The 27,812-nt window shown below is 48.2% G+C and overlaps 1 protein-coding gene across 3 annotated transcripts in view; it reads right to left on the bottom strand.

Moving 5' to 3' along the window:
* The window catches only part of TOP2B (DNA topoisomerase II beta), a 123,542-nt gene that overhangs the window by 12,488 nt on the left and 83,242 nt on the right, over positions 1-27,812 (bottom strand). For 2 of the 3 annotated variants that reach the window (XM_073677985.1, XM_073677983.1), the window contains exons 28-34: positions 15,586-15,780; positions 14,650-14,794; positions 14,159-14,326; positions 13,480-13,687; positions 13,290-13,369; positions 11,160-11,276; positions 9,323-9,445 (exon numbers count right to left, since the gene is read on the bottom strand). In XM_073677985.1, the coding sequence (XP_073534086.1) occupies positions 9,323-9,445; positions 11,160-11,276; positions 13,290-13,369; positions 13,480-13,687; positions 14,159-14,326; positions 14,650-14,794; positions 15,586-15,780 (1,036 nt within the window). The remainder of the gene's footprint in view (positions 1-9,322; positions 9,446-11,159; positions 11,277-13,289; positions 13,370-13,479; positions 13,688-14,158; positions 14,327-14,649; positions 14,795-15,585; positions 15,781-27,812) is intronic. The other variant, XM_073677984.1, reaches the window with a different exon arrangement.

Raw genomic sequence — 27,812 nt, forward strand, 5'->3', positions numbered from 1 at the left:
TGCCATGCATACCAGGACGGGGGCACAAGGTGTGCCATGCATACCAGGACAGGGGCTCAAGGGGTGCCATGCATACCAGGACGGGGGCTCAAGGGGTGCCATACATACCAGGATGGAGGCTCAAGGGATGCCATGCATACCAGGATGGGGGCTCAAGTGGTGCCATGCATACCAGGATGGGGGCTCAAGGGGTGCCATGCATACCAGGACGGGGGCTCAAGGGGTGCCATGCATACCAGGATGGGCTATCAAGGGGTGCCATGCATACCAGGATGGGGGCTCAAGGGGTGCCATGCATACCAGGATGGGGGCTCAGGGGGTGCCATACATACCAGGATGGAGGCTCAAGGGATGCCATGCATACCAGGATGGGGGCTCAAGTGGTGCCATGCATACCAGGATGGGGGCTCAAGGGGTGCCATGCATACCAGGATGGGGGCTCAAGGTGTGCCATGCATACCAGGACAGGGGCTCAAGGGGTGCCATGCATACCAGGATGGGGGCTCAAGGGGTGCCATGCATACCAGGACGGGGGCTCAAGGGGTGCCATGCATACCAGGATGGGGGCTCAAGGGGTGCCATGCATACCAGGATGGGGGCACAAGGGGTGCCATGCATACCAGGACAGGGGCTCAAGGGGTGCCATGCATACCAGGACGGGGGCTCAAGGGGTGCCATGCATACCAGGATGGGGGCTCAAGGGGTGCCATGCATACCAGGATGGGAGCTCAAGAGGTGCCATGCATACCAGGATGGGGGCTCAAGGGGTGCCATGCATACCAGGATGGGGGCTCAAGGGGTGCCATGCATACCAGGACGGGGGCTCAAGGGGTGCCATGCATACCAGGATGGGGGCTCAAGGGGTGCCATGCATACCAGGATGGGGGCTCAAGGGGTGCCATGCATACCAGGATGGGGGCTCAAGGGGTGCCATGCATACCAGGATGGGGGCTCAAGGGGTGCCATGCATACCAGGATGGGGGCTCAAGGGGTGCCATGCATACCAGGACGGGGGCTCAAGGGGTACCATGCATACCAGGATGGGGGCTCAGAGGGTGCCATGCATGCCAGGATGGGGGCTCAAGGGGTGCCATACATACCAGGATGGAGGCTCAAGGGATGCCATGCATACCAGGATGGGGGCTCAAGTGGTGCCATGCATACCAGGATGGGGGCTCAAGGGGTGCCATGCATACCAGTATGGGGGCACAAGGTGTGCCATGCATACCAGGACAGGGGCTCAAGGGGTGCCATGCATACCAGGACGGGGGCTCAAGGGGTGCCATGCATACCAGGATGGGGGCTCAAGGGGTGGAATGCATACCAGGATGGGGGCACAAGGGGTGCCATGCATACCAGGACGGGGGCTCAAGGGGTGCCATGCATACGAGGATGGGGGCTCAGAGGGTGCCATGCATGCCAGGATGGGGGCTCAAGGGGTGCCATACATACCAGGATGGAGGCTCAAGGGATGCCATGCATACTAGGATGGGGGCTCAAGGGGTGCCATGCATACCAGGATGGGGGCTCAAGGGGTGCCATGCATACCAGGATGGGGGCTCAAGGGGTGCCATGCATACCAGGACGGGGGCTCAAGTGGTGCCATGCATACCAGGATGGGCTATCAAGGGGTGCCATGCATACCAGGATGGGGGCTCAAGTGGTGCCATGCATACCAGGATGGGGGCTGGCTCAAGGGGTGCCATGCATACCAGGATGGGGGCACAAGGTGTGCCATGCATACCAGGACAGTGGCTCAAGGGGTGCCATGCATACCAGGACAGGGGCTCAAGGGGTGCCATGCATACCAGGATGGGGGCTCAAGGGGTGCCATGCATACCAGGATGGGGGCTCAGAGGGTGCCATGCATGCCAGGATGGGGGCTCAAGGGGTGCCATACATACCAGGATGGAGGCTCAAGGGATGCCATGCATACCAGGATGGGGGCTCAAGTGGTGCCATGCATACCAGGATGGGGGCTCAAGGGGTGCCATGCATACCAGGATGGGGGCTCAAGGGGTGCCATGCATACCAGGATGGGGGCTCAAGTGGTGCCATGCATACCAGGATGGGGGCTCAAGGGGTGCCATGCATACCAGGACAGGGGCACAAGGTGTGCCATGCATACCAGGACAGGGGCTCAAGGGGTGCCATGCATACCAGGACGGGGGCTCAAGGGGTGCCATACATACCAGGATGGGGGCTCAAGTGGTGCCATGCATACCAGGATGGGGGCTCAAGGGGTGCCATGCATACCAGGACGGGGGCTCAAGGGGTGCCATGCATACCAGGATGGGCTATCAAGGGGTGCCATGCATACCAGGATGGGCTATCAAGGGGTGCCATGCATACCAGGATGGGCTATCAAGGGGTGCCATGCATACCAGGATGGGGGCTCAAGGGGTGCCATGCATACCAGGATGGGGGCTCAGGGGGTGCCATACATACCAGGATGGAGGCTCAAGGGATGCCATGCATACCAGGATGGGGGCTCAAGTGGTGCCATGCATACCAGGATGGGGGCTCAAGGGGTGCCATGCATACCAGGATGGGGGCTCAAGGGGTGCCATGCATACCAGGACGGGGGCTCAAGGGGTGCCATGCATACCAGGATGAGCTATCAAGGGGTGCCATGCATACCAGGATGGGGGCTCAAGTGGTGCCATGCATACCAGGATGGGGGCTCAAGGGGTGCCATGCATACCAGGATGGGGGCACAAGGTGTGCCATGCATACCAGGACAGGGGCTCAAGGGGTGCCATGCATACCAGGACGGGGGCTCAAGGGGTGCCATGCATACCAGGATTGGCTATCAAGGGGTGCCATGCATACCAGGATGGGGGCTCAAGTGGTGCCATGCATACCAGGATGGGGGCTGGCTCAAGGGGTGCCATGCATACCAGGATGGGGGCACAAAGTGTGCCATGCATACCAGGACAGGGGCTCAAGGGGTGCCATGCATACCAGGACAGGGGCTCAAGGGGTGCCATGCATACCAGGATGGGGGCTCAAGGGGTGCCATGCATACCAGGACGGGGGCTCAAGGGGTGCCATGCATACCAGGATGGGGGCTCAAGTGGTGCCATGCATACCAGGATGGGGGCACAAGGTGTGCCATGCATACCAGGACAGGGGCTCAAGGGGTGCCATGCATACCAGGACGGGGGCTCAAGGGGTGCCATGCATACCAGGATGGGGGCTCAAGGGGTGGCATGCATACCAGGACGGGGGCACAAGGGGTGCCATGCATACCAGGACAGGGGCTCAAGGGGTGCCATGCATACCAGGATGGGGGCTCAAGGGGTGCCATGCATACCAGGATGGGGGCTCAAGGGGTGCCATGCATACCAGGATGGGAGCTCAAGAGGTGCCATGCATACCAGGATGGGGGCTCAAGGGGTGCCATGCATACCAGGATGGGGGCTCAAGGGGTGTCATGCATACCAGGATGGGGGCTCAAGGGGTGCCATGCATACCAGGACGGGGGCTCAAGGGGTGCCATGCATACCAGGACGGGGGCTCAAGGGGTGCCATGCATACCAGGATGGGGGCTCAAGGGGTGCCATGCATACCAGGATGGGGGCTCAAGGGGTGCCATGCATACCAGGACGGGGGCACAAGGTGTGCCATGCATACCAGGACAGGGGCTCAAGGGGTGCCATGCATACCAGGATGGGGGCTCAAGTGGTGCCATGCATACCAGGATGGGGGCTCAAGGGGTGCCATGCATACCAGGACGGGGGCACAAGGTGTGCCATGCATACCAGGACAGGGGCTCAAGGGGTGCCATGCATACCAGGACGGGGGCTCAAGGGGTGCCATACATACCAGGATGGAGGCTCAAGGGATGCCATGCATACCAGGATGGGGGCTCAAGTGGTGCCATGCATACCAGGATGGGGGCTCAAGGGGTGCCATGCATACCAGGACGGGGGCTCAAGGGGTGCCATGCATACCAGGATGGGCTATCAAGGGGTGCCATGCATACCAGGATGGGGGCTCAAGGGGTGCCATGCATACCAGGATGGGGGCTCAGGGGGTGCCATACATACCAGGATGGAGGCTCAAGGGATGCCATGCATACCAGGATGGGGGCTCAAGTGGTGCCATGCATACCAGGATGGGGGCTCAAGGGGTGCCATGCATACCAGGATGGGGGCTCAAGGTGTGCCATGCATACCAGGACAGGGGCTCAAGGGGTGCCATGCATACCAGGACGGGGGCTCAAGGGGTGCCATGCATACCAGGACGGGGGCTCAAGGGGTGCCATGCATACCAGGATGGGAGCTCAAGAGGTGCCATGCATACCAGGATGGGGGCTCAAGGGGTGCCATGCATACCAGGATGGGGGCTCAAGGGGTGCCATGCATACCAGGACGGGGGCTCAAGGGGTGCCATGCATACCAGGATGGGGGCTCAAGGGGTGCCATGCATACCAGGATGGGGGCACAAGGGGTGCCATGCATACCAGGACAGGGGCTCAAGGGGTGCCATGCATACCAGGACGGGGGCTCAAGGGGTGCCATGCATACCAGGATGGGGGCTCAAGGGGTGCCATGCATACCAGGATGGGAGCTCAAGAGGTGCCATGCATACCAGGATGGGGGCTCAAGGGGTGCCATGCATACCAGGATGGGGGCTCAAGGGGTGCCATGCATACCAGGACGGGGGCTCAAGGGGTGCCATGCATACCAGGATGGGGGCTCAAGGGGTGCCATGCATACCAGGATGGGGGCTCAAGGGGTGCCATGCATACCAGGATGGGGGCTCAAGGGGTGCCATGCATACCAGGATGGGGGCTCAAGGGGTGCCATGCATACCAGGATGGGGGCTCAAGGGGTGCCATGCATACCAGGACGGGGGCTCAAGGGGTACCATGCATACCAGGATGGGGGCTCAGAGGGTGCCATGCATGCCAGGATGGGGGCTCAAGGGGTGCCATACATACCAGGATGGAGGCTCAAGGGATGCCATGCATACCAGGATGGGGGCTCAAGTGGTGCCATGCATACCAGGATGGGGGCTCAAGGGGTGCCATGCATACCAGTATGGGGGCACAAGGTGTGCCATGCATACCAGGACAGGGGCTCAAGGGGTGCCATGCATACCAGGACGGGGGCTCAAGGGGTGCCATGCATACCAGGATGGGGGCTCAAGGGGTGGAATGCATACCAGGATGGGGGCACAAGGGGTGCCATGCATACCAGGACAGGGGCTCAAGGGGTGCCATGCATACCAGGATGGGGGATCAAGGGGTGCCATGCATACCAGGATGGGGGCTCAAGGGGTGCCATGCATACCAGGATGGGAGCTCAAGAGGTGCCATGCATACCAGGATGGGGGCTCAGAGGGTGCCATGCATACAAGGATGGGAGCTCAAGGGGTGTCATGCATACCAGGATGGGGATGAGGGCCAGGTATACCAGGATGGGATGGGGGCCACTTATACCAGGAAGGAGGGGCCATACATACCAGGATGGAGGATATTAACAGAATTGGGGGACATTACCCCAATACCAGTGTCAGCAGCAGACCCCCTTCCCCCATAACAGGGCATCATGACCACATTTTGTGCTTGCATTTTTTTCCCCCTATTTTCCTCCTTTAAAACCTAGGTGCGTCTTATCGTCCGGTATGTCTTATAGTTCGAAAAATACGTTAACTATTTTTGTACTTTAAAACTATTTAAGAAATATTTTTCTTTTTCAATTCACAGGGGAAAACAAGCTAGCTGCTACCCTGAAGACTAGTTCATACATGTCAATCTCTAGCCCGCGGACAAATCTGGGCAGCAGGATGATTATATTTGGCCCACTACGCTGGGATCGCACCCCCATCCCTGCCGGCATCGCACTTGCAACTGTATCAGTATCCTGGATGCAGACACAGTTGAAAGCAATAATGGAAGAAAGAAGTCAGTCTCCCTCCCCCACCATTCTCCCTCTGCGTCTGACATCACTATTTCGCGCCCGCTGCGCTCAGCACTGAAGGACTTCACAGCGCTCGCTGCCGACACCGGAGCAGCAGGGGACCGACAAGATGTGAGGTTTTGTTTTTTTTTTTTAACATGGGGCCCATTATTCTGTATGGAGGACTATGTGGGGCCCATTATTCAGTATGGAGGACTGTGTGGGGCCCATTATTCAGTATGGAGGACTGTGTGGGGCCCATTATTCAGTATGGAGGACTATGTGGGGCCCATTATTCAGTATGGAGGACTATGTGGGGCCCATTATTCAGTATGGAGGACTATGTGGGGCCCATTATTCAGTATGGAGGACTATGTGGGGCGCATTATTCAGTATGGAGGACTATGTGGGGCCCGTTATTCAGTAAGGAGGACTATGTGGGACCCATTATTCAGTATGGAGGACTGAGTAATGAGCGCAAACAAAGCCTTCCATACAAAATGATGGGTCCCACATAATCCTCCATACAGAATAATGTCCCCACATAGTCCTCCATACAATGTGGGGCCATTATTCTGTATGGAAGACGGAATAATAAGCACCACATAGTCTTCAATACAAAATAACGGGCCCTGCATAGTCCTCCATACAGTATAATGACCTCACATAGTCCCATTTGGAAATTACACCCCTCAGGGAATTTATCTACAGGTGCAGTGACAATTTTGACTCCATGGGTGTTTTCCAGAAATAAGCAGTAGTGGATGTTGAGGAGTGAAAATTGCAAATCTGTCATTGCAGTGCCCGTACATTGCAGTTCCCAGTACATTATGCCAAGCTTGTGCTTCTGGAGAAAACCTAAGATAAAAACAAGGTGAGCAAATACCCTACAATAAATAAATAGCAATAGTGCATGAAAATAACATAGGTACTTGATTAACATAATTTTGTTTAAAAAAAACGTAAAAGCCATCTCACCACGTCACGGTGACTCTATTCGGGACTTGTTCGTCCCTTATTCACATTTACGTCATTTGACATATGGTAAAGTTTTAATACTAGAGGTTAGGACCGTCCCAAATAGGGTCACCGTGACGTGGTGAGATGGCTTTTATGTTTTTTTGATCAAAATTATGTTAACCAAAGTACCCTATATTATTTACATGCACTATTGCTGTTTATTTACTACAGGGTATTTGCTCACCTTGTTTTTGTCTGTTTAGTGGCCAGTGTGAACATGCACACACACACGCTCTATGCACACCAACTTATATTCCAGTTCATCTCTTTAGAGAAACACCAAACTCGTCCACGCTAAATGTGGTTTAGGCACACTGGGGCTCAGAAGGGAGAGGGGCATTTGGATTTGGGAGTGCAGAATTCGCTGAATTTCTTTTGGGAGCGAGCAGCCATAGCATTTTTCCAGTGCTTTTGTGCTACCAGTAACATGGAAGCCCCTATATTTCCATTAACAGATGATGGACCTGAGTGGGGACTTGCTTTTTTGTGGATTGAGTTGAAGCTTTTATTGGGAACATTTTACATAACATTTGGGATCACATTTATCCTGCGCTCTACGCTGAGCACTTATATCAGGGTTTCCATCTAAATCTCCGAGTGACATAATTCAGATGAAACTCCAGAGGGATCCATTCACTATAATGAGGCAACAGAGTTACTCTGGACTCCGTCTGGCCTCTGTTCAGCGGTGTTCTTCTTTTCAGAAGGGCACAATACTGTAGCCGACCTGTGCTTTTATGCTCACCTAAAAAGACGGATACCGCCGGATCGTAGGCCAGACAGCGTCCACGGTGCCTCCATCTGCCTCATTACAGGGAATCTTCACCCGGGGATTCCGTCTGAATCACGTATTTCAGAGATTTACACAGAAACCCGATGTAAGAGCTCAGCATAAAGAGCAGGATAAATGTGATAAAGCATTATAGCTGTCAGTGTTAGGCTGTGTGCCCACGATGCGTTTTTAAGCATTTCCGCAGCGGCAAAAACGCTGCAGAAACGCTTAAAAAACGCATGGTAGAAGGCCTGCCATGTTCCCCAATGATAATCCACATGTGCTGTGCACATGCTGCGGAAATTTCCGCTGCGGGTTATCATTGCGGAAAAAAACGCAGCACTACCAATTATTTTGTGGAAGCTCTGCGTTTTCGCCGCCATTGACTTTCATTGGAACGCTTGGATTCTGCATCACTGGATCTGTACATGCGGAATCCAAGCATTTCAATGTGCGGATGGTACCCGGGTCTGGAGAAGAGGAGACTCTCCTCCGGACAAGGGGAACCATAGAACCTGTAAAAAAAAAAAGAATAAAATAAAAAATAAATATGATATTTACCTTCTGATGGCCCGCGGTCTCCTTGTCTTTGTTTGCCGGCAGATCGCGGTGGACTGAAGGACCTGCGCTGACGTCATTTAGTCATGTGACGGCAGGTTCTACAGTGTAGTGTACCGCGAGCTGCCGGCAAGCCAGGATGGAGCGAATAAAGACTGCGGGGGCCATCAGAAGGTAAGTATACATTTATTTTTTACCATTCTTTAAGGTCACAGTATATAACTCCATGCCGTTTGCATGGATTTATATAGTGTGACCAAGTTGACAAGCACTTTCCAAGTGATGCTAAAATCGCTTGGAAAGCGCTTGTCAACCCGCATGCGGAAATGCAAGTGAAGAACGCTTCACATCCGCTTGTCCCTGGCAGGAAAAACGCATGTACAATCCGCATGTACAATCCGCATGGGTTTTTTTCTGCCAAGGAGATGCAGAAATGCTCAGGAAAAAATCCTGAGCATTTCTGCATCGTGGGCACATAGCCTTACACTGAGAGAAGAACACCTTTTAGACCATGTTCCTGGCATGGTCTAAACAGGCCACTATAGCTGGAAGACCTGGAGGTCGTCCTGACAACCTTGGGTTGTCCTGGCAACGATCAGTAGCCCGCAATGACGTTGCGGGGGTTCCAATCACGTGGGATAGGGAGCCCCCTCCCTTTCCCAGGTTTCTAAATTGCAGCATTTAGGGGGTTAAACAAATGAACGACAGCTGTTTCGCGCATGTCAGCGCTTTTACAGGTCCAATACCATACCGTATTGGACCTGTAGAAGCGCTGACATGTGCAAAACAACTGTCGTCCAGGAATAGTGTTCTGCTGTCTAGCCCGCATGTTGCTTTTAAAGTGATACAATAAAGGAGTAGGTTTTTTGGACCGGTGAGTGCTATCCGCTTTTTTCTTATTTGTTTTATCACTTAAGCTGAGCTCCCGGCGGTGACTGTGCGGGCACAGTAATTTTATGAGAACTCCTTTCCGACCATGACGTAAACTTAAAACAATACCCCTAAGTGGTCTTTTAAATTTCTAGTTTTGTCTATTGTTCTATTAAATGAAGGTCATCTTTACCTTTTTTAGCAGATGGCTTGTTTGCTGGTTTTTCTGTAGATTTGAAGCTAAAGGTTGAAGAGTAGAGGGGAGAAGGTTCATCATCGTCGGCATCATCATCGCTGTTGAATTTGGGAACATCTTCTAATCAAAAAACAATAAAATTAATTAATCAATCCATCGAGCAGCGACTTTCAAGTAACACATTGAAGCACTGTTTGTGTGAGAACTCTTGCGTAAAACTGCTAAAAAGGTCACAAAGTTTTCACCCAACTCGAAATTGCACTAAAATTGAGACCTAGCATTCTTAGGACAGCTTTGCTCACTTTTCTGAAAAGCCGGTGAAGCTGGGGCAGGATGGATGTGGTCAAGCCTATCAAACAAATTCATGTCACATAAGTGGCTGTAAATCACTCCAAAAATGAATATTTCTGGCAGAGGAGCATGGCAGTTTTAAAATGTGCCAAGTTCACGAAGAGGCACATGCTTCTTACTCCAGCACTGCCTTCATGAATCAGGAACAGGAAGAAACAAACCAGCCTGCTCTGTGGTCCACTTTATGATATGGCCCTTTCAAGCAACAGTTATTGCCATTTGCGGTGCTATAATACTTTAACTGCTGTGATATTAAAAGCCAATGAGCATTGACATGGCCATGATTCTGTGTGACAAAGTAGCTTGTATTCTGGCACCAACTGCTTTATAAGACCAACAGCTCATGTTTAGCACATGAAACACTTTAATTTCACTTTTTTTCTGCACATTAAAACCCTTCCAAAATTCTACATCCCGGGCAACACAGTAACCAGCACAACTGATTTCAAGTTGCAATGCACAAGAGTGCACACAAATCAATATATTCCCGTATACCGCATCTGTAGCTCAATAGCTGAAATCAATCAGTAGTCCTACACACTAGCCAGTGTTCAAGAGTTTTTCACTCGAAACGTGTATGGCATTTTTTTGATACACACCACCCCATAACATATACTTTATCGTCTGAGATGTCCATTTTTTGTCTTTTCTACAAGTTTTTAAAAGGATTTGCCAATAAAGATTGTTGAATTTTAATTAATTGCCCGGTGTGTTGAGCTGGATCCATCTTCACTTCCTCATTGACCCAGGCGCTGTGCAGCAGCGAGGACGCCGTGCTCCATGCCAGACTGGGATTACATCTCAGGGGTGAGCTGAAATTTTCTCTTTATTCACTTGTGAAAATGCAAAATTTGGGGAGAATTTAACATTTTTGTGGGAAAAAGTAAAATTTTCATTTTTATCTTCCTGTGAAGCACCTGAAGTGTTAATAAACTTCTTGAATGTGGTTTTGAGCACTTTGAGGGTTGCAATTTTTAAAATGATGTCACTTTTGGGTATTTTCTGTCATACAGGCCTCTCAAAGTCACTTCAAATGTGATGTGGTCCCTAAAAAAATGTTTTTTTGTAAATTTTCAACTTTTAACCCTTCTAACTTCCGAACAAAAAAAAAAAAATGTTTCAAAAATGATGCTGAGGTATAGTAGACACGTGGGAAATGTGATTTATTAACTATTTGTGTGACATAACTTTCTGGTTTAAAGGACACAAAAATTAAACGTTTGAAAATTGTGAAATTTTCGCCAAACTTCTGATATTTTCACAAATAAACGCAAAAAATATCGGCCTTAATTTACCACTAACACAAAAAACAAACTCAGAATCAGTGGGATCCGTTGAAGCGTTCCAGAGTTATTACCGCATAAAGTGACAGTGGTCAGAATTGTAAAATTTGACCTGGTCAGGAAGGTGAAAACAGGCTCTGGGGTGACGGGCTTAACGGAGGAACGGAGGGCTGCTGTACATTAATCACAAGAGACATTACCGTTATCTTTTATAGTAGATGTTTTGCTGGTTGTTTTCTCTGGAGATTTGTAGCTGAATGGTGAGGAGCAGAGGGGGGGAGATTCTCCATCATCGCTGTTATATTTTGTGGTATCTTCTAATAAGTACAAAATCAGAAAGTCAGTATTTACAGCACACATTGGGGAGGGGGATTTAATAATCTATGAGGCAAAAGGTGCATGCCATGCAATAAATAGTGACTTTTTCCACCTCAAGTAGGACATTAATAAATTTGTCAGATAGCTGTTCACTATGCCAGCTCCTGATAAAGACTAAACACAGACAATGCACAAATCGAGGATCATAGCACTTCCTCCCTTAATCTCAATCTTTGTTCCTATTTTGTCTCATAAAATGTAATCAGAAATATAAACGGTAATTAATCCTGTGTCTCAGGAGCTCAGCCATATCCTGCACTCACTGCCTTCTGTGAGGAGGGGAGGATGTTCTCTACTAAAGTGGCACCTCATCTAATCACTCCTCGCTACCAATTTATCCATCCTGTGACTCTAATGCTTTACAGAGGTCCTGTCACCAGATTAAGACCATACAGTTTTTGCTATTATTTTCTACCTGCTGCTCCCCTAAGTAGTCAGTTGTTGTTTTTTTTTTTAATCCGCCATCAACACTCTTATTTTATTCCCTCTCCTCCCGGAGTATTCCGCTGTTTTGTTTTTTTAATTCGGCCATATGGTTTCAGAGATGTGGGCCTTTTTATTTGGTGCTGATGTTTACATTCTTTACCAAGGCAGCCTTAGACCAAATTCACACGTTCAGTATTTGGTGAGTTTTTTACCTCACTATTTGTAGCCAAAACCAGGAGTGGGTGATAAATACAGAATTGGTGACTTGTTTCTATTATACTTTTCCTCTGATTGTTCCTCACCTGGTTTTGGCTACAAATACTGATGTAAAAAACTCACCAAATACTCAACGTGTGCATTTTGCAATAGTCCCTTTCTAAAGATCCTAACCTTAGTATTAAATGAAAAGGTCCATATCTCTGGAATCGTATGTCAAATTTCAGAAAAAAACAAAAAAAAAACAGAATACCCAAAAGGAGCAGCGCGAATTTAATAATTGGAAAAGCTGTCCACTTTTCCCTTCATGACAAGTGTCCTTTAAAAGGAACCTGTCACCTAGGAAAAAGCTAGTTACCTGTAGATATAGGGTTAGTCTGCGGTAAATAGCAACGCTGCCCTGAAAGTCCGGCTACAAGAGAAAATTAATTTATTCCTCCTTTTCTTTGCAATGTTAATCACGGACCTATAGATTTTTATTGCTATTTTTTACGAATAGAACACACCACGTAAAACACGGACATCTGAATGAGGCCTTACAAATATTTTCAGTCTCTTCAACTATGAAGACATGTGCATGCACACCTATAAATGAAGCTATGTATGAGCTCTGCTTTGGACTTTTTAAGAGGTTGTCCACTGATATAGAGAATGCCCCCATCAATTTAAAAGGTGGAAATAAGATTTTTTGTTAGTACCTTGTGTTGTGATTCTTGCCTGTGAGCGGCGCTATCGCTGACTGCTGACCAGGCATCACGTGACCCGGCTGTAACCGGCTCTGGCATCTGCTGATGTCACGTCAATTTCTGGCTGCAGCTCGGGGTGACCCAGTGATGCGCACCCCCCTGATTGATGGGCAGTGGGCGGGGTTCCACCGTACGTCACAGCCCAGCATCCACCGCAAGCTTTCCCAATGAATGCAGAATAGAGGGAAAGTGCGCTCAGGATACTGGGCTGTGACTTGTGGTGAAACCCCGACTACAGCCCATCAATCGGGGAAAGCGCGTCACTGGGTCACGCCCAGCTGCAGCCGAAACTTGACGTGACATCAGCGGATGCCAGAGCCGGCTGCAGCCGGGGGTCACGTGATGCCTGGTGAGCAGTCAGCGATAGCGCCGCTCACAGGCAAAAATCACAATACAAGGTACTTACAAAAAAATCTTATTTCCACCTTTTAAATCGACTGGGGCATTCTCTATAGCAGTGGACAACCTCTAACTACGTATGCTTTTTTTTTCTTCCACAAAATGTTATGCTCTGAATCTTTCTTTTTCCTTTTCAACAGTAATAATAAAAAAATAATACATTACCATCCTTTATTTTCGTAGAAAATGAGCTTGAAGAAAATATGTCGTCTAAATCTTTCTTCTTCTGTGTTTCTATAGACTTTCTATATAGAGAAAGAACAAAATGGAGGAATCACATAGATATTTGAAAACATTAACTTATAGATGCAGTCACTCCAGAACCAAATATCTGAAGACGATAACAGCCACATACTCTGTGGATTTGAAAGATGAGAAATCGTATTCATCTTTTTCTGGACTGTCCGAATGAACGTCATCATCATTTTGATTGTTTGGAATCGGAGATGATTTGGGCTTTAAGTCATTCAGGTTATTATTATTACTAATAATTTGATCATCGTCATCATCATAATCTGCATCTTCCTCTTCTGAAAAGTCAAATGTATACTTGGGCCGCTCAGCTGTAAAAGGAAAAAAATAGGATTAGGATATGGGTTTTCATTATCCTTAGGCCAAAAAACTGACCCATACATCATGTCCATATTGACATGCACTTTTTTTGTGGGGGTAAGCGTGATGTGAGGGCCTATCCACAGGATGGAGGCTCTGACATTTTCAGAACTCCCATAAAATTAAATGATTGCTGTGGGTTCCAGACCTTTGTGTGTGAGTCTGGTATTGCAGCTCAGACTTATTGAAGTAGATAGGGTTGACTTGTAATACCAGGTAAAATGTAAGGACAGATGTGGCACTTAGTCGCATAATTCAGGAAAATATTAAATGACTACTCTATTTTTATGAAGTAGTATTAAAAAGTGTAGTCGACTTGACCTATCAATACAGTAGGGATGTCAGCGGTCCTACGTCTCCAGGCCAAACATGGTGACAGTACGCCACAATACGATCCTGCTTTAAAAAGCTTTGACACTTACCAGCCGCTCTCCTCAGTAAGGAATCTCGAGGTATAACTACGGGTTCCAACACTTCTGCTTCTTCAATATCACTCTCTGATTTCGATTCATCTTCTGACCAGGGGTTCCTTTTCTTTCCCTTTTTGACCGATAGCTTTGGAGTCAAAGAATTCCTTTTAGCTCGAGAACCTAAGAAAGTGAAATACAACATAGACATTTATGTAACACTAACATTGAAAATTGTGGAGGGACCAATGTAATCACTTTTCACTCCGCATACATAGAACTGAACAGTACAGGTTAGCCAAAGTCTTAATACACAAGCTATTTGGCTGCGGCATGTGTTTGCTCGGCTGAGCTTAATAATAAGTGAATGGTTTACCGGCATTTTACTATTTTTTAATACTTTGAGGTCTGGTACATATCCTGGGTTGTCCACCTATTTTTTAGAGCTCATATTATGGAGATTACCAATGGAATCAAACATGTTAGGGCTGTGTAATCTCACATACCAGGCTCCTTCTCTTTCCTTTCCCGCTTGACCTTCACGGGTTTTACTGGGGTAGTTGTCTGTGAGTCTTCACCACCTCCATCTGCCGCTGTGGTGCCGAATTCATCATCAAACTCTAGTTTCAGAGCTAAAGAATCCATTTCACCCTTCAAATAAAAAAAAAAATTAAAGAAAATGTCATTGTGAGCCTTAGGCTGTGTGCCCACGTAGCATTTTTCAAGCGTATATGCTGCGGAATTTCCGCAGCGTAAACGCTTGAAAAACGCATGTAGATCCGCACCCCATGGTCCCCAATGGCATTCCGCAATGTCAATGCCCATGCTGCGGATTTTTCCGCAGCGTATATGCTGCAGTCAAAAATCCGCAGCATGTTCATTAATTTTGCGGAAGCGCTGCGGAATCAATGTGCGGATGGTACCCAAGTCTGGAGGAGAGGAGACTCTCATCCAGACCTGGGTACCAAAGAACCTGTAAAAAAAAGAATAAAATAAAGTTTATACTTATCTTCTGATGTTTTCCCTCCGTCGCGCTGTTGTCTGAAGGACCTGCCACGTCATTGAGTCATGTGACCCACCACATGACTCAATGACGTCACCGCAGGTCCTGCACACAACAGCGTGAGCCGCTCAAGACTCCGGACGGGGCAGAGAATGCATCAGAAGGTGAGTATAAAGTTTATTTTTTTATTTTTTACCATTCTGAACAAGTTGTCAAGCACTTTTCCAAGTGATGCTTGGAGAAGTGCTTGATAACCCGCATGCAGAAATGCATGCAAAGACGCCTCACAAACGCTTCTACCTGGCGGGAAAACCGCATGTAATATCCGCATGCGATTTTCCCGCCAGGGAGAAGCGTAAAAAATATGCTTCAGGTCCGCAACGTGGGCACATAGCCTTAAAACAAATGTAATTTGCACCTCTTGACACCCTGTCCTTACCTTCTTCTTCTTGAGCATCTTCTTACTGACATCAGCTTTCATTGCACTGATCTGGGGCTCTATTCTTCTGCCGTACATTGACGGCAGGGTCTCCTCCAGCTGCAGCTTCTTCATTTTGGGTTTGCCTATTTTACCCTTTATTGCTTTGCCTGCAAATCCAGCTAAAATGTCTTCTTTTTCCTGTGCCTCCACTTTCTAAACAACAACAAAAAAGCTAAAATTACTTGTGTGTCTTGCATGGAACATCTGTGAGATATTAAAAAGCATAAACCATAAAGCAAATGCTAAAATAAAATGAGGCACACAATAGATACTTGCAAACTAGATTTCCTTTAAATCTAGTCAATACACTATGGCAAAAGTCCAATATCTTTCCTACCATATCAGATATACAGCAGTGTTCAAAATAATAGCAGTGTGTTCAAAAACATGAGTTAGGCTGTGTGCCCACGATGCGTTTTTTAAGCGTTTCCGCCACGGCAAAAACGCTGCAGAAACGCTTAAAAAAAGCATGGTAGAAGGCCTGCCATGTTCCCCACATGTTCCCGCACATGCTGCGGAAATTTCCGCTGCGGGGTATCATTGTGGAAAAAAACGCAGCACTATCAATTATTTTGCGGAAGCGCTGCATTTTCGTCGCCATTGAGTTTCATTGGAACGCTTGGATTCCGCATCACTGCATCTGTAGATCCGGAATCCAAGCGTTTCAATGTGCGGATGGTACCCGGGTGTGGAGGACAGGAGACTCTCCTCCGGACCCGGGTACCATAGAACCTGTAAAAAAAAGAATAAAATAAAAACAAGTATATTATTTACCGGTAATGTGTTTTTTCGGAACCCATGACGGCACAACGAGAGAGGGGATCCGCCCTTCAAGGACAGGAAACCTTCAAGATAAAAAGGGCGGCGCCTCTCTCCGCATCAGTGGATTACAGAGCGTGAGAGGACTCTCCAGTTAGAGCACATAATTTTATTAACCATAAATGAACTTCACCCATGTGAATACTAAACACCAACCAACCGGAAGGTGAACACCATAGTGATAGGGAGGGAATGTAAAGGTGCCGTCATGGTTTCCGAAAAAACACATTACCGGTAAGTAATATACGTGTTTTTCTGTCACCCATGACGGCACAACGAGAGAATTACAGAGAACTAAGTATGTAAGGGAGGGACCACGGCCTGCAGAACCCTTCTCCCAAATGTGAGATCAGAGGAGGCAGAAAGGTCAAGTCTATAGTGATTATAGAAAGTGGACGGAGATGACCACGTGGCCGCCTTACATATTTGCTCAATGGGCACGTTCGCTCTTTCTGCCCAGGAAGCAGCCATGCCCCGCGTAGAGTGGGCCTTCAGATTGTTAGGAGGATCTCTGCCTGATCCCGTATAGGCCATCGTGATGGCTTCTCGGATCCACCTTGATAGAGTGCCTTTTGACACATTTGATCCCTTTCGGGAGCCCTGAAAGGAGACAAATAGAGCCCTATCCTCCCCATGAGCTTGTGGATGATAAATAATGTATAAGGCATCTCCTGACATCCAAGGTATGAAATCTTTCCTCCTTGCTATTTTTTGGTTCAGGACAGAAGGAAGGTAGGGCTATCTCCTGAGACATATGAAATTTAGAAACAATTTTAGGAAGGAAAGCAGGGTCTGGTCTCAAAACTACCCTATCGTCTAGCACTAAGGTAAAAGGTGGATCTGCAGACAAAGCCTGTAACTCACTTAACCCTCCGTGCTGATGTTAAGGCCACCAGAAGTATTGTTTCTAGGGTGAGTGATTTTATGGACCCTGAGCTAAGGGGCTCAAAGGGAGAACCTGTTAACGCGTTTAGCACTAAGTTTAAATCCCGAGAAGGGACCCTTATTATAGGGGCTGGATTGGCTCTACTGTATGCCCTCACGAACCTGGAAATCCATTTGTTACCGCCCAGATTATAATTATACAAGGCCCCTAAGGCAGATATTTGGACTTTCAAGGTGCTAACCGCTAGGCCTTTCTCCAGCCCTTTTTGAAGAAATTCCAAAATGGCCGTGATCCTCCCGGATCTTCCTCAACACTGATGGAATTAGGAACGTTGGGGGAAAGGCATAGGCCAGACTGAAATTCCATCTGCACTGGAAGGCGTCTACCAAAGGGTTTTCAGTGGGATTCAGGGAGCAGAACTTTTTTAACTTGCTGTTCTGACGGGTCGCAAACAGGTCGACCTCTGGAGACCCCCACATGGAAACTATCTGACGGAAGACTGAGTGATTTAGAGTCCATTCTCCCTGCAATAATGGCCTGCGACTTAGAAAGTCTGCCTTCGTGTTGTCCTCTCCTCTGATGTGAAGGGCTTTTAAAGAGAGAACTTTTCCTTCCACAAGAGAAAATATCCTCCCCGCAATCTGTATTAGTTATTTTGAGCGAGTTCCCCCCTGGTGGTTTACATATGCCACCGTGACCTGGTTGTCGGACAGAATTTTTATGTGATGTCCTCGTAGAAGGGGTAAGAAGCGGATTAGTGCCTTCTCTACTGCTCGTAATTCCCACATGTTGGAAGACTCCAGACTCTCCTCCTCTGACTAAGTCCCCTGTATCGGGTGGTTGTCTAGGTGCGCCCCCCACCCCCTGGGGCTGGCGTCCGTAGTAATCACTCTGGTAAATTGGGGAACCCAGGGGACGCCTGTCTGGAGTGTGTTTGTCTCTAACCACCAGTACAGAGACTGAATTACATTTTCTGGGAGTGTTAACCTGCCCTCCAGATGGCCCCTGAGGATGATTTCGTTCTTTAGGACATCCCATTGCAATTCTCTTGAATGAAATTGGGCCCAGCATACCGCTGGGATGCAGGAGGTGAGGGACCCCAACAGAGACATGGCCCCCCTGAGAGTCTTTACTGGGTCTGTTATGGCTGTCGAGACTAAATTTTTTATTTTTTCTCTTTTCTGCTCGGGCAGGCGGCATTCCTGTCGAACCGAATCCAGAGTAAGGCCTAAAAAGATTTGAGTTGTATGCGGGATCAGTTTTGATTTTTCTAGGTTTAAACACCATCCTAAGTTTTTTAAGATGGTGCACACCTGATCCACTTGGCCAGACAGTGATCGTAAGTTTTGCCCACTATTAGGAAGTCGTCCAGGTACGGAATGATCAATCTGTTCTCCTCCCTGAGATGAGCCGTAACCTCCGCTATAAGTTTTGTGAATATGCGGGGCTACTGCTAGGCCGAAGGGAAGAGCTCTGTACTGGAAGTGCTTGACGACTCCCTGTACAGTTACGGTTACTCTGAGGTATTTTTGAAAGTCGTGATGGATTGGCACATGGTAATACGCATCCTTTAGGTCCAACACTGCCACCTAGCAGCCGGGGAACAGAAGGCTTATCGTTGATTTTATCGTTTCCATCTTGAATGATGGAATGTTCAGGAATTTGTTTAGGCCTTTCAAGTTGAGGATGACTCTGTATGAATTGTCCGGCTTCTTTATAAGGAACAAGGGGGAATAGAACTCTCTTCTTTCTTCTTGTGGTGATACCTCCAGCAAGACGTTCTTTTGCAAGAGACCTGAAATCTCTTCCTCCAGTGCCCGCTGTTCTGGTAGAGAGGATCTTAAGGCAGTCAGGATAAATTTCTCTGGTGGGTTCCTGAGAAATTCCAGTTTTAAGCCTGATTTTACAAAATTGAGGATCCACTTGCTGGAAGAGATCCTTTCCCAGGCTGGAAGAGAGAGAGACTCCTTCCCATCTGGGATAGAGTGTCATTTTGGCGGTTTGCGACTATCCTGGGAGGGCCCACCGAACAAAAACCCTTTCCCTTTCCTGGAACGATCCTCCCATCTAGATTGTTCTGTGGACGTCCTTCTGCGGCCAAATTTCTTCCTCCGAAAGGACTGCTTAAAAGTTGAGAAGGAAGATTTAGGAAATCCTTTTTTGTTGTCACCTGCTTTCTCTAGAATTGTGTCAAGAGAGACACCGAAAAGAAAATCTCCCTCACACGGAAGAGAACATAGCTTTCCTTTCGTTTCTATGTCCCCCGGGCAACATTTCAACTAGACTGCTCTACGGCCGGCATTAGACAGGGTCGCAGATCTTGCTGCTAATCTGGCAGAATCCGCAGAGGCGTCCAATAAGAAGGCCGCTGCTCCTTTTAATACAGGTAGAGAAGCCAGAATGGAGTCCTGTGACTCGTTGTTCTTAACCTGGTCTTCCAACCTGTCTAACCAAATCATAAGGGATCTTGCGGTACAGGTTGCTGATATGGCTGGTTTAAATGCCCCTGCCGATAACTCCCAAGTACCCTTAAGGAAGGTATCTACCTTTCGGTCCAGTGGGTCCTTCAGCATCCCTGTATCTTCAAAAGGGAGAGAAGATTTTCTAGAAGCTTTGGATACCGCAACATCCAGCTTCGGGGCTTTATTCCAGGAAGCGGTATCCTCCTCACTAAAGGGATATTTCCTTTTGAAGGAGGATGGAAGGGGACCCTTTTCTCTGGCCTATTCCACTCCTTCTCGATAAGTCCCTGCACCTTATCATTAATCGGGAAACACCAAGGTTACTTACCGGTAGCCGGTTTTTCCAGAACCCATGACAGCACACCTGAGAGAGGATCCGCCCTTCAAGGACAGGAAACCATCTGAAATAAAAGGGCGGCACCTCTCCCCCGCTTCAGTTGGTTACAGAGCATTGAGAGGACCTCCATAAAAAAGAGTTAAACACAAATCCAACACCACATCAAATAACACCCAACACACGTGCACACCCATATGGTGAGAGAGAAGGGGGGGATATACGGGTGCTGTCATGGGTTCTGGAAAAACTGGCTACCGGTAAGTAACCTTGGTGTTTTCCCTTCACCCTATGACAGCACACCTGAGAAAATTTTGGAGAAAGAAACACCTTCGGGAGGGACCACCGCTTGTAGCACCCTTCTACCAAAGGTTAAGTCAGATAGGCAGGATAGATCCAAACGGTAGTGTTTGAAAAAGGTAGCTGGTGATGACCATGTAGCGGCCTTACAGATTTGATCTATCGATACCTCTGCCTTCTCTGCCCAGGAGGTAGCCACGGCCCTGGTGGAGTGAGCTTTGATGCCGTCCGGGATCGGGGTGCTACTTGTAGAGTAGGCTAAGCAAATGGCCTCCCTAATCCATCTGGCTATAGTTGCTTTCGTCACCCCATACCCCTTCCTACTCCCCTGGAAGGCTACGAACAGGGATTGGCTACACCTCCACTGGCTAGTTACCTTTATGTATTGTAATAGAGCCCTTTTAACATCAAGGTTATGAAACCTTTGCTCCCCTGGGTTCTTTGGGCTGTTACAAAAGGAGGGCAGAACAATTTCCTGAGATCTATGAAACTTTAGAGCAACCTTAGGAAGGTAGGCTGGATCAGGCCTCAATACTATTCTATCCTCAAATATTTGCGTATATGGAGGATTTATGGATAGAGCCTGTAAATCACTTACCCTACGGGCCGATGTTAAGGCTACCAAAATAATTGTTTTGAGAGTTATGTATTTTGCGGACAACTCCTGAACTGGTTCAAAGGGATCCATAGTTAGGGCGTCAAGTACTAAATTTAGGTTCCATGGAGGAACTTTGGGTATTGAGATTGGCCTAGATCTACCGCAGGATTTAATGAACCTTGTAATCCATTTATTGGCTGCAAGGTTATGGTTATATAGCGCACCCAAGGCAGAAACCTGGACCTTAAGTGTACTGGTAGCTAGACCTAACTCAAACCCCTTCTGTAAGAACTCCAGGATGGATTTAATTGGAGGTTTTTGGCTTAAAGGCTTTGCTAGAAAATGTAAAAATTTTCTCCATGTTCTACCATAGATTTTGGTGGTTATGGGCTTCCTACTTTTTAATATAGTAGACACTAAACCTGATGAAAACCCTTTGCCCGTCAATATTGCCCTCTCAAATTCCATGCTGCTAGGTGGAAACCCTTCACTTGAGAATGGAATATTGGTCCCTGAGCTAGAAGGTCCGGGGTCTCTGGTAGGATCCATAGGTCTGATTGTGACAACATCCTCAAAAGGGAGAACCATGGTCTCTTTGGCCAGAAGGGGGCTATGAGAATCACTCTTGCTTGATCCTTCCTGATCTTCCTCACCACCAGAGGTATCATAGCTATGCATAGGCCAACTTGAAGCTCCAAGGAATCTGGAGAGCATCTATTGCCAAAGAGTTTCCCCTTGGGTCTAGTGAGCAGAATTTCTCCACTTTCCTGTTGTTTTTGTCGGCGAACAAATCTATCTCTGGTAGACCCCACAGCTGTACTATGGAATACTCTGGGATTCAGGGCCCATTCCCCTTGTCTCAACTTGTTGCGGCTTAGGAAGTCTGCTTTTGCGTTGTCTATTCCTCGTATGTGTAGCGCTGTGAGGGATAAAAGATTTTTCTCCGCTATTTGAAAGAGCCTGCCTACTGCTTCCAGAAGAGAATAAGATCTTGTTCCCCCCTGGTGGTTTATGTAGGCCACAGTGGTTCTGTTGTCCAACATAACCCGAACATGGCGACCCTGCAGTAAAGGGAGGAAGCCATCTAAAGAGTTTCTCATCGCCCATAGCTCCTTTTGATTTGATGACCCCTTTTCCTCTAGGAATGACCAAGGGCCTTGAATCATGTGATTTTCTACAGTAGGTCTGCGCCCCACCCTGAGTTGCTTGCATCGGTCGTGACGATGTCCTGCACTGGACCCCCCCGAGATAAATTTGACCTGTCTGTCCACCACAAGAGGGCATCCCTGGTTCGCAAGGAGAGATGTACCTTTCCTTCTAAATACCCTTTTAACAATCTTTGTGCTGACAAGATTTCCCACTGAAGGTTTCTTGTGTGAAATTGGACCCACTTGACTGCCGGAATGCAAGATGTTAGAGTACCTAGCAGGGACAAAGCCTTCCTTAAGGACATGTCTGGGGTGTGTATGGCTGCGGACATCAAATTTGTGACTTTGTCTATTTTGCTGTCGGGTAGAAGACAAGTCTGACTCTCTGAGTTTAGGGTAAACCCCAGAAAGGCCTGGATCCTTGCGGGCTCTAGCCTTGATTTTTGGGCATTGATCATCCAGCCTAAATTCTGCAAGACAGCCATGACTTGATTCAGTTGTGAAATACAGTGGCTCTCTGAATTCTCCACTATAAGGAAGTCATCCAGATATGGTATTATAACTGTATTCTGAATGCGGAGAAAGGCTGTTACCTCGGCTATCAGCTTGGTGAATACCCTTGGAGCAATCGACAACTCGAAGGGAAGAGCTTTGAACTGGAAGTGTCTGAGACTTCCTTGAATGTAAAGAGCAACCCTTAGATACTTTTGATGACCTGGGTGAATTGGGACGTGATGGTACGCGTCTTTGAGATCTATCACTGCCATAAAGCAATTGTGAAAAAGAAGCTTTATTGTTGAGTTTATTGACTCCATTTTGAACGTATGGTTGTTTACAAACCGGTTGAGGCCCTTTAGATTTATAATAGTTCTGAATGAACCGTCCGTTTTTTTTATTAAAAAGAGAGGGGGATAAAATCCCCTTCCTTTTTGACTGACCGGAACCTCACATAGCACTTGCTTGTTCAACAGGTTCAAGATCTCTGATTCTAGGGCCAGTTGTTCGTCTGGGGATTTTCTTACCGGAGTTATCACAAACGAGCGGTATGGCTGCTGAAGGAATTGAATCCTTAGTCCATCTCTCACTATGTTGAGAACCCAGGTACTGGAGGAAATGTTTTCCCAGGCATGAAAAAAATGAGAAAGTCTCCCTCCAACTTGTGGCCTGGCGTCATTGTGGAGGCTTTTTGGAGGCAGCGGAGGGACCCCCGAACATATATCCGGACTCTTTTTTGTTCTTAAAATCCCACTTTCTTTTTTCTCCCGGGGGGCGACCTCTACTAAATTTCCCCCTCCAAAAATAGGTCTTTCTGGCATCCACCGAAAACCCAGGGAACCTTCCTTTCCTGTCACTTGCTTTCTCAAGGACATCGTCCAATTTTTTGCCAAAGAGAAATTGGCCATCACAGGGGATAGAACACAGTCTAGACTTTGATTGTAAGTCCCCAGGACATCCCTTGAGCCACAGAGCTCGTCTAGCCGCGTTTGATAATCCAGCCGACCTGACTGCCAGTTTTACTGAGTCAGCAGAGGTATCTGCTAGAAAGGCAGCTGCACCATGCAACATGGGGAGGCTAGCTAGAATTTTTTCCCTTGAGCTCTTTTTATTTTTCAGCTGATCTTCCAACTGTTGTAACCATACCATAAGGGAACGAGCGGTACATGTTCCTGCAATGGCCGGCTTTAGACCTCCTGCAGCGGATTCCCAGGCATGTTTTAAAAAGGTATCCGCCTTCTTGTGTAAGGGGTCTCTAAGTACCCCTGAGTCTTCAAGAGGGAGTGCCGATCTTTTTGATGATCTAGACACTGCAGCGTCAATTTTTGGCACCTTGTCCCAGTTCTCAGAGTTCTTTAGGTCAAAGGGATACTTTCTCTTTGAGGATGAAGGCAAGGCTCCTACTTTTTCAGGTTTCCTCCATTCTCTATTGATAAGTGCCTGGACCTTAGCGTTCACCGGGAAGGTGCGTTTTTTCTTTTCTTCTAACCCTGCAAACATGATATATCTTCTAGGGACTTAATGGATTTATCTTCCTTTAACCCCATAGTGTTTGACGGCCTTTACCAATTTGTCTGTGTCTTCTATAGGGAAGCATGGTCTCCCCCCTCTATCGCTGTCCGAAGAGGAAGAGGATGAAGCCCCACTATGATACTGTCCATCCGATAATCCAGAGGAATCAGAGTCAGAAGAAGGATCAGATATGATTTTTCTTCTTTTTTTCAAAATAGTTTTAAGGGAGCTCTCTACCTCCGATCTGATAACCGATCTGAGGCTGGCTGCAAAATCCGGGGTGCCCTCACAAATAGTTTTTTGAATGCAGTCCGAGCAGAGCTCCTTCTGCCAGTCTATTGCTAGTGGGCATTTGCATATGGCACATTCTCTGTTCCGCTTCTCTGCAGTTACTTTCCTGGGTTCCTCCTGGTGATTTAAACACACAGTAGGAGCCTATTAGCAAAATATCTAATGACATTCATGAAGATCACTCACCCCGCCACAGCGGATACCGTAATTGAAGGCTTTTTCAGGATACATGACGTATCCCTCCTGGAGACCGTGGAGTCCTGAGAAGCTTTACCCCTCTGACTCGGATGACCGCTGCTCCTTCCGCTGGACCCTCTAGACCGGCGAGCAGACAGAGGTGGCGATGAAGGTGGTAGCGACTGTGGCCGTGGCGACAGCTGCTGTTGCTCCATGTCAGACATTATGACGAGCAGTGTTCTGACCCCAGGTGCTCCTCTTTATAGGGAGTCGGGCGAAGTCAGCCACCTCCTGGTCCCTGCGGTCTCCCTTCCGGTAATTAGGCCCCTCCCCCAGGCGCTGGTCTCCTCGCAAACACCCCTAGCGTTTTTGCGATGCCGGCCGGCATTACACAGGGCGCCGCCATGTTTTCCTTTGGCGCCGCCCCCGACGTCATCGGGCACGCCCTACCCAGCGTGCCCCGCACCATGACGTCAGAGGCACATGACCGCAGTCACGTGGACGGCTGGGGGAGGGCGGCGTGGCGGTGTACGGAAGCCCAGGACCTTTGCACCGCCTGCGCCAGCACGTGTGACAGGTCCCCGGGGAACCTGCGGATGGCTCTACCAGCACCTGAAGGCCGGCGCCACGGACAAAACTGCCCGCTCTTCCAGAGCCGGGACAGGTCTGGGTACGTTTTTCTTCAGCCTAACAGCCGCCTGATTACTTCATGAGGATTCCCATCAAGGACAGGAAACCAACTGAAGCGGGGGAGAGGTGCTGCCCTTTTATTTCAGATGGTTTCCTGTCCTTGAAGGGCGATGCCTCTCTCAGGTGTGCTGTCATAGGGTGAAGGGAAAAACTCTTATGTTTTTTCCGATCCAAGGTGCCGAACATAATATCCTGTACCGATTTTTTTTGACTTCTTGTCAACTAACCCCATTGTGAACCTGATGGCTTTTACTAAGCTATCCACATTTTCCAAGGGAAAACAATGACCTGTGCCTGCCTTGCTATCCGAAGAGGAAGAGTTAGTGGAGTCATCCAGCATTCCCTCATCAGATTCAGAGTCTGAAAGGGTGGGTGGGGTTTTTGCCCTATGGGCCTCGGATGCTTGGGAAAATGACTTAAATGATTTTTCCACCTCAGACCTAATAAGGGTTTTTAGATTTGAAGAAAAATCCGGGGTTCCCTCAGAAATTGTTTCCTCAATACATGGCTGGCATAATCTTTTGGGCCAGTCTTTAGTCAGACGCCGTTCACACAGGGCACATACTCTGTACTTGGATTTCTCCGTACATTTTTTAGGGACATCCTGACCATATAAGGGAGGAAGGAGAGGGAGAGAGAGAGAGAGACACAAACAGAAAAAAGTCTACATTAATATGTCGACTTCCACGTAGCTCACTCACCACCCAGTAGATAAAAACAGGGTACCGGAATGGGAGGCAGGACGGTATCCGATACTTCTCGGAAGATCGCGGAATCATCGATCCTGCAGGAGCTATGCTGGCTGAATCTTGAATCCCTGGTGCTGCGAGTACCAGAACGCCCACTGCTCTTGCTCTGCGGTGGACGCTGCTCCTGGGTGCGCTTCTGGCGCCGAGGCTGCTCCATCTCCTCAGGTTGCTGCAGCTGCAGCATGGACAGCTGCTCTTGCTGCTGATGCGGTGGGGAGGGCTGCTGTGAGGCCATTTGCACTGCGCCCCTGCCTGGCCGGTGGTCTACCCTTAAGCACCCTTATTGTGCCAGGGAGATCACCGGCCGGCGTCCCCGCAGCTTCCGGTACCTCCCCCGAAAATTACATCAGGGGGTCAGAGGTCCCGGGCGCGATTTCCGATTTCGTCACTTCCGGTCACGCTCCGTGATGTCACATCCGGGACGAGGGGTTTGCCAATTACCATGTTGTGTAGGTGTCCAGGTAAGATGACTTGCTGATGTCGCCGCCGACGAGAAGGAAGGTCCCCCATCAAGGACAGGAAACCACTGATGCGGAGAGAGACGCCGCCCTTTTTATCTTGAAGGTTTCCTGTCCTTGAAGGGCGGATTCCCTCTCTCGTGCCGTCATGGGTGACAGAAAAAATAAATATCATATTTACCTTCTGATGGCCCCCGGTGTGCTTGTCTTCACTTGCCGGCAGCCAGGACGGAGCGAGCTGCCGGCAGCCAGGATGGAGCGCAGCAAGACTCCGGGGGCCATCGGAAGGTAAGTATAGATTTATTTTTTTATTTTTTACCATTCTTTAAGGTCACAGTATATAAATCCTTGCATAGATTTATATAGTGTGACCAAGTTGACAAGCACTTTCCAAGTGATGCTAAAATCACTTGGAAAGCGCTTGACAACCCGCATGCGGAAATGCATGTAAAGAACGCTTCACATCCGCATGTCCCTGGCAGGAAAAACTCATGTACAATCCGCATGCGTTTTTTCTGCCAGGGAGATGCAGAAATGCTCAGGAAAAAATCCTAAGCATTTCTGCATCGTGGGCACATAGCCTAAAGCACAAAATCTTTATAATAGTTTTTATTTCCATGCATTGGGAACATTGCACACTGTTTTCTAATTCAAAACATGAAGAAAAGAGAAATGTATATAATTTTTAACTACTTTACAGAAAATAACAAAAAATGAAAATTGGGCTGTTCTAAAGAATAGCAGTGTCTGCATTTGTCTTTACAAACTCACAATATGTACTCTTTTTTTTTTTTTGAGGATTTTGCATTTTGCATTCCTGTGAATCACTAACCTAATATTTAGTTGTATACCCACAGTTTTTTTTAGAACTGCTTCATATCTATGTTGCATAGAGTCAAGCAACTTCTGGCACCTGTCAACTGTTATTCCAGCCGAGGATGCTTTGAGTACATCCCACAATTTTTAGGCATTTGTTGGCTTTGCCTCAGAAACTGCATTTTTATGTCACCCCACAAGTGTTCTATCTCATTAAGGTCCTGGGATTGGGCCATAACCTCAATTTTTTTGGACTGGAATCAAGATTTTGCTTGTTTACGGGTGTGTTTAGGAGTGTTGTCTTGTTGAAAGTAGGCATTAGACCTACCGGTAATAGGGTTTCCAGGAGTCCCTCATGACAGCACCATCAGGAGGTCGTCCTTCATATCCTTGATAGGGACAGGAAACACACAAGAGGTTAAAAGGCCCCTCCCTCCACCCTCACTCCAG

The sequence above is a fragment of the Phyllobates terribilis genome, unplaced genomic scaffold (genome assembly GCF_046119375.1).
Source record: "Phyllobates terribilis strain yellow unplaced genomic scaffold, ASM4611937v1 Scaffold_4__5_contigs__length_816908805, whole genome shotgun sequence".
Taxonomy (NCBI): domain Eukaryota; kingdom Metazoa; phylum Chordata; class Amphibia; order Anura; family Dendrobatidae; genus Phyllobates; species Phyllobates terribilis.